Raw genomic sequence first — 10,144 nt, 5'->3', positions numbered from 1 at the left:
TTAACATTTAAGGTTAAGGTAATTGCAACGCATGTAAACTTTTTAACCGAACTATTATATTAATTTGACTATCCACAATATTCGCATTATTGTGTGCATGTAACCGTACTCAGTGTTTCAATCGGTTTGAATCAGATTTGAATGGTGGAGGATTATTGATAAAGTAACTAACTGTTACTTTCTATCCAGTAGAGGGCAACATTGTTGCTGTTTTTCAATACAATTTGTTGACGTGGATGTTCTTCCGTAAAATGACTGACAGCGGCTCAGGAGTTGGTATTCTTCTTTGATTGGTAGAAATGCATGAAAGGTATATTATATAATCCAATCAGAGTTGAATGCGAACCCCAAAGGCGGGATTTACCAGCGTACAAGCCAATCAGTGCCAAGTTATTAACATTTGTAGAGTGTTCCGGACGGGCGCACATGTCAGTTGAGGTATGGTATGCTACCAATGTTTTAGGATATTATTTGTTTGCAAAGCGTTTTGGTTAGTCAATGTCTCTATCAAGCTAGCTAAGCATGTATCGTATGGTTGTGGTTTGACGGCATTTTGATTGTTCATGTGATTTTGCCATGTTGGTAACACGTTGTCAGAGCACGCGCGTTAGCTTAGCCAATGATGACAGATACAATGTTGCTAGTGTTCGCGTCATGGTAAGACACACATGTATCTTTGGCATGTCTACTCTTAAAGGAAAATACCACTCAAACGATATTTTAATATTTGTTTCATTTAGTTCACGGATACAGTCCCAACATGTTTTGCCGATCAGCGGTCAAGTTTTCAAGATGTAGAACTTTCCAAATACAGTAAGCGTCACAATGAGGTGCAAACATTTTGGGGTTGTATCATCAGTGGACTAATGTATTTTCCCTTTAAGGAACGATGTGAGGTCAAAGTTGCAGATTCTCTACTTGCGTATCTATTTAGCGTTTACAAATAAAATAATTAATTAATGAGTTGGCAACAAACACTTTTTTTTTTTCAGATATACTACAAGAACAATGTTTGAAGCAGGGACTTCAATTGGAAGTAAAAACCCATCGCAATTATTGGGGACTGATCTACAAGTATAGATATTAATAGATATTTATCCCGGAACGCAATGCTCCTTCATACTGTTGAGAATGCCAGAACACGGAATAAGCATCAACAAAGGAAAGTGACAGAGGAAAACATTGAAATGCTGGACAAATTACCTGAGAGACACACCTGTCTAGAAGTTGGTAGCACCCTAAAACCCACAGACTCATGGACTAATTTGGTTAAATGTGGAGTAACCCCTATTGTACAGGGTTCGCTGATAGCTGCTTCTGGGGACAACAGGGTAGCCAACCGGCAGACTTCAGTATGCAAAAAGCTGGTTGCGGCTGCTTTAAATGAACGATGGGAGGTGGACAGTGGGTTCTTTTCTGAGGCCAGCCCACCAGCTAGTGGACACCGTTCTTCCTGCCACAACATGTGCCCGACCAATGTGGTGGCTATAGACTGTGAAATGGTTGGCACTGGGCTAGGTGGGCGCACTAGTGAATTGGCACGCTGTAGCTTGGTGGATTACCATGGCAACGTCCTGTACGATAAGTACATCCGTCCGTGCCAGCCTGTGACCGACTACAGGACCCGTTGGAGTGGCATCCAGAGGCACCATTTACAGAACGCTCTGCCCTTCCCAGAGGCTAGGACCGAGGTGAGCAATGAGACCATAACCACCTGGCTTTGGCATAAACTCTTCTTTTGAGTTCTTTATTTTGTGGGAAAAGAGCAGTCTGTATGCTAGAAAGCCCAACTGGACATAGGTTTCAACTGTTGGTCTGTAAGGAAAGGATGTGTGCAAAGGCAGCCATTTATGATGGTTTATTTTGTGTGCATACTCTCATTGGTAATTATTTTAAAAATTGAACCTTTATTAAAATAGACAAGTCAGTTAAGAACAAATTCTTATTTACAATGACTGCCTAGGAACAGTGGGTTAACTGCCTTGTTCAGGGGCAGAATTACAGATTTCTACCTTGTCAGCTTGGGGATTCGATCTAGCAACCCAGTTACTGTCCCAACGCTCTAACCACCAGGTAGCCTCCCACCTCTACACTCTAACCACTAGGCTACCCTGCCACCTCTACACTCTAACCACCAGGCAGCCTGCAACCTCTACACTCTAACCACCAGGCAGCCTCCCAGCTCTACACTCTAACCACTAGGCTACCCTGCCACCTCTACACTCTAACCACTAGGCTACCCTGCCACCTCTACACTCTAACCACTAGGCTACCCTGCCACCTCTACACTCTAACCACTAGGCTACCCTGCCACCTCTACACTCTAACCACTAGGCTACCCTGCCACCTCTACACTCTAACCACCAGGCAGCCTGCCACCTCTACACTCTAACCACTAGGCTACCCTGCCACCTCTACACTCTAACCACCAGGCAGCCTGCCACCTCTACACTCTAACCACTAGGCTACCTGCCACCTCTACACTCTAACCACTAGGCTACCCTGCCACCTCTACACTCTAACCACTAGGCTACCTGCCACCTCTACACTCTAACCACTAGGCTACCCTGCCACCTTTACACTCTAACCACCAGGCAGCCTGCCACCTCTACACTCTAACCACTAGCTTACCCTGCCACCTATACACTCTAACCACTAGGCTACCCTGCCACCTGTACACTCTAACCACTAGGCTACGTACCACCTGTACACTCTAACCACCAGGCTACGTGCCACCTGTACACTCTAACCACCAGGCTACGTGCCGCCCCAATGGTAATGAACACCAATACTAACCAGTCTGCTTTCCTTGTCCAGATACTACGAATACTGGAGGGGAAAGTAGTGATTGGCCACGCTCTGTATAACGACTTCCAGGCCTTAGACTTGACACACCCAGGTCACATGATCAGGGACACCAGTGGCACGCGTCTGCTCAGACAACTGGCTGGCTTCTCCACAAAGCGCTGCGTCTCACTCAAGATCCTGACAAACGGCCTCCTAAACAGGAAAATACAGGTGAGTGCTCCCTGCCGTCTAGGTGTTTTTTGGTGACCATTTTTTTTTAAGCATCTTGAGGTTAGAGATCTGAATAGAACAACAGATCATAACAGCCTTGACAGTGTTTGGGTTGGTCAGGGGGTGTCAAACTTTGTCATTTTGACTCTATGATGACCAATGATCTTTCTCTTCCCTAACAGGTTGGAAGAAAGGGCCACAGTTCAGTGGAGGATGCTCTGGCTTCTTTGGACCTGTATAAACTAGTGGAGAGGGAGTGGGAACAGGACATGCGAGACAGAATGAGGGACTGGGACATAGGCACTCTCCCAGACCCCGCTACCTCAAACCACTACATGCAGGACCAATACTGGCCAGAGGACTTGACTGAGGACAGTCGGTGAGAAGGCTGGAGGGCAGTCGGTGGGCATAGTACTAGGCCAAGGGTAATAAGTCAAATGATTAAAGTTGCCGAGCCTGGCAGTATGGTTTAGTCAGTAACAAGTGTTTTTCTGACTATGGTTATCAACTCAATCATCCAAGCTGGGAGGGGTTGTCTCTTCAGCCATTTGGTGTAGCCTGCAGCGTTCAGCCCGGCATCCGCTGGGGACAACAGGTGTGTGTGTGTACGTGTCCCTTTGCAGACGGTTTTATCCGAAGCGACTTAGTCAAGTGCTTACATTTTTGTGTACGAGTGGCCCTGGGAATCGAACCCACAACCCTGGCATTGCAAGCACCATGCTGTACCAAACCATACAGGACCAGTGGGTCATTGCAACAAAGGTCTGGGGTACAGTCAAGTGGTTCAACGTCAAAAAAAATGGGTATGTTTTCATTGAATTTTCAAAGTGAGTGGTCTAACAATGCTCTACCTACGTAGCCCCAGTCACAGCTGAATTAATTTTGCCGTGCGAATTAAAATGGACGCGCGTGCGTCAACTTTTATGCCCACAAAGGCACAACTCCTCCCAGTTTGAATGTGGGCAACGGACAAGGTTGCACACCTTTTGCTAAAATGTATGTTATTGATGGTTTTTGCACTTGAAACTGAAATATGTTGGTAAAATGTAAGCTATGCATCTTATCCTCTCACAAGGTTGTCTATGGTAAGTACATTTAGTAGGAAATTAGCTTTATGAGGAATTGTTCATCTCTATCAATGATTTGAAGTGGGAGGAATTAAGAAGTAGGCTTGATGATAATTGGGAATACAGCCTGTGTTGAGGTTGACGTAACTTGCAGATACTAGTGCTAATCAGATGTGAAACGTTGTAACTTTACTTTAAACGTGGTTTGGAAGTATCAAACAGCGTGTTGTGAAAATATTAGCATGGAGTTTGAAGTTGTGATTTGAATAATCATGTTGCAGACACGATTGTGTTCATTTTGTGGAAAGAAATGTTGGCGTTGAATTTCAGTAAAATGGCTGCTGTTAAACAATGCCTTTAACTTTAAATGCACATGCAATGTTCTGGACTTAGGTTTTATGCAAGGTGAAATCATGGTTCTGTCTGGACGTACACTCAGTCCAAAACAAAGGAGGCTGTTGAGGGGAGGACGGCTCATATTAATGGCTGGAATGGTGCCAATGGAATGGCATCAGAAACATGGAAACCATGTGTTTGACGTATTTGATACCATTCCACTCCAGCCATTACCACAAGCCGGTCCTCCCCAATTAAGGTGGCACCAACCTCCTGTGGTCCTAAATGACTTTCTTGAAGAGGTTGTTAAGCAGAATGTTACCTCTTGTACTTTTAGAGTTGACGCTGTATATTGATCTTATTAAAGTTAGTGAACAATACTGCCAACTTCGTGTTTTCTGTTGCTACTCCAGGAAGGTCCTGCTGTGCCCTAATTGTATATCAATATATTAAAATAATCTACTAAATGTATTGTGCACTGTCTGAACTGGACTTAAACTGCAACTTTAAAAAAAAAAAAAAAAAAAAATTCATTTTCTCTTTTGGAGTCTTGATCGACTAGCACATCTTCTGAATTTAGAATTCTAAATGTTCCACATCAGAACATTAGAATTCTAAATGTTTCACATCAGAACATTAGAATTCTAAATGTTTCACATCAGAACATTAGAATTCTAAATGTTCCATATCAGAACACATACTTTGTCCCCAGTCTCGAAAGCCTTTTCCTATCATGGAAATCGTTTTTTTTTCCCCCCAGTCTTTAATACTGATTTCCTGACTCCCACTTGTTTTTGTTTTTTTTACCCTCAAACTATGTGGGAGTGCAAGCCTTAACAAATAAATGGTTTCAATCTTTTTGTTTCAAAACCTTTGGTGACATGTCAAATGTATGTCCTCTTGTCTTCCATATAATCAGCTTTCTTCTAGAGACCCTATAAGTTGTTCAGGTGAAAGGCCGCTGGGCACGACTGCAGATGCTGTTACTATGGGAAATCAAATGTCCACTGATGTTAAACGGACGAGCAGACCGGTCTTGGGCAGGTGCTGCAGTGCCTCTTCTGGCTGTATGCTGCAGCATGATGCGTCAGACCTACAGTACTTGTCAAAAGTTTTGACACCAAGGGTTTTTTTGAATTTTGTACTATTTTCTACATTGTAGAATAATAGTGGAGATGTCAAAACTATGAAATGACACATATGGAATCATGGAACCAGGAAAGTGTTAAACAAATCAAAATATATATTTGAGATTCTTCAAGTAGCCACCCTTTGCCTTGACAGTTTGGCACACATTTTCTCAAACAGCTTAATGAGGAATGCTTTTCTAACAGTCATGAAATTCCCACATATGCTGAGCACTTGTTGGCTGCTTTTCCTTCACTCTGCTGTCCAACTCATCCCAAACCATCTCAATTTGGGTTGTGGTCGGGTGATTGTGGAGGCCAGGTCATCTGATGCAGCACTCCATCACTCTCCTTGGTCAAATTGCCCTTACACAGCCTGGAGGTGTGTTTTGGTTCGTTGTCCTGTTGAAAAACGAATCACAAACCAGATGGGATGGCGTATAGCTGCAGAATGCTGTGGTAGCCATGCTGGTTAAGTGCCTTGAATTTTAAATAAATCACTGATAGTGTCAACCGCAAAGTACCATCACACCACCTCCATGCTTCACAGTGGGAACCACACATGCCGAGATCATCCGTTCACCTACTCTGCGTCTCACAAAGACATGGCTGTTGGAACCCAGAATCTCAAATTTGGACTCATCAGTTCTAAGTCAACGGTGCATTGTGTTTGCTTGGTGCTTTTCATGTCTTTCTAGGTTTTTATTTTAAGTCTCTGGGGTGAGAACTCCAGAGTATTTGTTTGTGTCACTGCGTGTTAGCCGGGTGTGCTTTTGATGCTGACCCAAATTATCTTCATTTTGGACAGATTTCCAAAAGTGTAATGTCAATTGCTTGTGTTTCTTGGCCCAAACGAGTCTATTCTTCTTATTGATGTCTTTTAGTAGTGTTTTTTTTTTTTTTGTTACAGCAATTTGACCATGAATGCCTGATTCACGCAGTCGTTGCATTATATAGGTGTATTATATACAGTAGGTGTATTATAGGTGCATTATATACAGTAGGTGTATTATATAGGTGCATTGTATACAGTAGGTGTATTATATAGGTGCATTATATACAGTTGGTGTATTATATAGGTGTATTATATACAGTAGGTGTATTATATAGGTGCATTATATACAGTAGGTGTATTATATAGGTGTATTATATACAGTAGGTGTATTATATAGGTGCATTATATACAGTAGGTGTATTATATACGTGCATTATATACAGTAGGTGTATTATATAGGTGCATTATACAGTAGGTGTATTATATAGGTGCATTGCATACAGTAGGTGTATTATATAGGTGCATTGTATACAGTAGGTGTATTATATAGGTGCATTATATGCAGTAGGTGTATTATATAGGTGCATTATATACAGTAGGTGTATTATATAGGTGCATTATATACAGTAGGTGTATTATATAGGTGCATTGTATACATTAGGTGTATTATATAGGTGCATTGTATACATTAGGTGTATTATATAGGTGCATTGTATACATTAGGTGTATTATATAGGTGTATTATATACAGTAGGTGTATTATATTCTCAGAATATGTCCAGTCGTGATGCTGGATGTCTTCGATCGTTTACTCATTTTACTGTATAAAATACTTTGAGACCTTTGATTATATATGGTGCCACTATCTGTGGTGCTGCCGGTTTGCACACACACACACACACACACACACACACACACACACCAGTCCCGAGCATGGGAATACGGAGCCAGGCATTGTGCTGCCATTTGGGTTGATTTCGTCACACAGACTCCCCCGTTGAGCGGATCAGACCTGGTTTAAGAGATTACTCCTGCTCCACCATTGCATCAGTGACATTTTGGGGTTGAAGGGGCTCACTACCAAATATCCTTCATCTGCTTTATACTGTAACACACATGCTTCGACCTGTAGCTCTCTCCTTCACTTCCTAAGTCATTTATTTCCCCACCCACTGACTCACTCACACTAATTGCATTGTTCCTCAATGTTTCCCATGCTAAGAACCAAAGACCACAACTAATACCTAGATTTGTATTTAACTCTGGAATGCTGAATCACTCAGTTCATTTCACTTCAATCACCCTTTCACGTTTTCTAACCCTCGTTCTTATCATGGTTAAAATAGGGGACTATGTAACAAGCTCTACGTTATATAAACACAGCACTATTCTACAGGCTTTGCATTGTCACCATAGAGCATGTGTGTAACATTTTGATCCTATAGAACATAATAATTGTATATTCCCTATGGAAAAACCACATGATTTCACATGTGAAATCATGTGTTTTAGGAACACTTCACATGTTGATTTTTCACATGTCGATTTCCACATGTGATCGCATAACCTTACATATGTGAATTCACATTTTCACATGAGATTTCACAGGTGATGCCCCCTCTACCATACACACAGTCCTTCTAACATACCGTTTCCTAATTTACATATTTTACCCACTTTGACATATATGACTTCACTGTGTGTATATTTTATAGAGTAGTTATTATTACAACATGTCCTTATCTGGGATTTGAACTCACAACCTCTTGGGTCACTGCATTCCAATCTTCCTACTACACCACCATGTCTGTGTCAATAGCTACATTATATTACACAATATTCCTACACTTTGGACCTCAAAGTGAATATTAGCTTTAGAAAACAATCTATATTTATCATGGTGATTCAGGAGTAATATTAAAACAGAATAATTTAACACAACATTAGACAACTATACAGAAAACACTAGCATTTCTGAAATAATTCAGTTAAATCAATGATGAGAGTATAGACAGAATAACTGATAACCAAAATAGCAGTAAAGATGGCAGTCTTGCTAAATACTAAAAGAGTATATGTAATTCATATGATTGGGAACACTACAGACTTTGTGGCACAGCAAAAAGGTCAGTGTACTTCAAATCAAAAAGGTGTGAGTTTAAATCCCAGGTTGGGTCATATTTTAACGAAACGTGACGCTACTACAGTAGTTTCCACTTTTAAAAAATGACAAATTCACAGCAACTTCTGACAATAAGTTCAATTAAGGTTCTGGAAAATGTGCAATATCCTCTTTACAGCGCAGCTCATTACTGACTTATTTTCTTGCAAAATTTGCAGAACAGGGTCAAAGGAGTTGCTCAACTTGCATTGGCATAAACATCAAACATTTAAACTGTTCCAACACTTCCACTGAGGGTTGGCACAAAAACACATATGGTTAAACACACTCCCAAATATGCTAATAAGCCCTAACCAGCACATTGCCCCAGCTGTATTCTAAAGCACAGTGTTGATTGTGCCTTATATTCTAGAAAAAATCTTCCATACCTACAAGGTACTGAACTGTACCCTGTGTGTTTATATGTGTAGCTGTGAAGTGTACCATTGACCTTTGAAAAACAGGTTTTGTCTATACATGAAGACACTTCCTTCTAGGCTTGCGACTTTAGCAAGACCTCTCACTGCAAGTTCCCTTTCATTGTCAATGATATAATATTGCCAACTCAAACTGGTTGAGAACGATTGATTTCTAATGTTCTACTATGAAGTTGTTTAATTCAAATAATCAATGAGAACTGAAAGTATACTGTTGCTTTATATCAGGGTTCTCCAACTAGCAGGCTGCAGGCCGAATATGGCCCGCGAGTGGTTTTATTTGGCCCACCAAGTTTTCCGAGCCCCCCCAAAAAATAAATGTGTAATTTTTATTGTTGGACATAATAGACTGTAGAACACCGGATAATCAGCTTCAAGTGAATTTAATTTAATACATTTGTTCCCAGGTATTCCCACGCATAATAGATAGACAGGTGCTCGTATACAAATGTAAGGAAGGTTTGAAATTATTTTGTTTTAGTCAAACATATATGTTTGGGCTTCTTGTGGTCAATTTGCAGTCTACAAATATTTTCAAATTATGTTCCAGCCCCCCTGCTATCCGCACAAGAAAAAAATAAGCCCGCGGCTGAATCGAGGTGATGATCCCTCCTTTATATGATAATCCAGTTCTATTGATATCCTGAACACTTTACCTGGCTGTGCAATTGGTGGCAGCGATGGGATCTGATCCGAAATAGACAGATCACATATATGGTGCTACATGTAAAGGGTGGGTCTGAACCTCCCTCTCTCCAGAGCTCTGTTCACGTTGCAGGCCACAGAGAGACTATTTACAGTAGCTCATTTTCACTTGTTCCATGAAGCATTGGAGTGCAATCAACTACCCCTCACCTTCTAAATGCCTCCCCCCCTTTCAACTCTCCTCAAACCACCGCTTACGTAAAAGTGTATCCTTTTTCAATTACAACATCTCATCTCACCTCAACCCCTACCTTCACCCACATCACTATAGTCCACCCTAACCCCTACCTTCACCCACATCACTATAGTCCACCCTAACCCCTACCTTCACCCATGTCACTATAGTCCACCCTAACCTCTACCTTCATCCACATCACTATAGTCCACCCTAACCTCTACCTTCACCCATGTCACTATAGTCCACCCTAACCCCTACCTTCACCCATGTCACTATAGTCCACCCTAACCTCTACCTTCACCCATGTCACTATAGTCCACCCTAACCCCTACCTTCACCC

General features: G+C 41.5%; 1 protein-coding gene across 4 annotated transcripts; it reads left to right on the top strand.

The window, feature by feature from the left end:
- The first annotated feature begins 247 nt into the window (after window positions 1-247).
- Window positions 248-4,928, top strand: isg20 (interferon stimulated exonuclease gene). 4 transcript variants are annotated; one of them, XM_036968609.1, is made up of 5 exons: window positions 420-438; window positions 741-813; window positions 993-1,691; window positions 2,818-3,018; window positions 3,201-4,928. In XM_036968609.1, exons 3-5 carry the CDS (start codon window positions 1,110-1,112, stop codon window positions 3,399-3,401), a joined length of 984 nt encoding a protein of 327 aa, XP_036824504.1. In that variant the 5' UTR covers window positions 420-438; window positions 741-813; window positions 993-1,109; the 3' UTR covers window positions 3,402-4,928. The 4 variants fall into 4 exon arrangements, with proteins under 4 accessions (XP_021454368.2, XP_036824504.1, XP_021454369.2 ...); XM_021598694.2 differs by lacking the exon at window positions 420-438 and adding an exon at window positions 445-657; XM_021598693.2 differs by lacking the exon at window positions 741-813 and having other exon boundaries at window positions 248-438.
- Window positions 4,929-10,144: the final 5,216 nt, after the last annotated feature.

The sequence above is a fragment of the Oncorhynchus mykiss genome, chromosome 30, assembly GCF_013265735.2.
Source record: "Oncorhynchus mykiss isolate Arlee chromosome 30, USDA_OmykA_1.1, whole genome shotgun sequence".
Lineage (NCBI taxonomy): Eukaryota > Metazoa > Chordata > Actinopteri > Salmoniformes > Salmonidae > Oncorhynchus > Oncorhynchus mykiss.
This window is presented reverse-complemented; position numbering and strand designations above follow the sequence as displayed.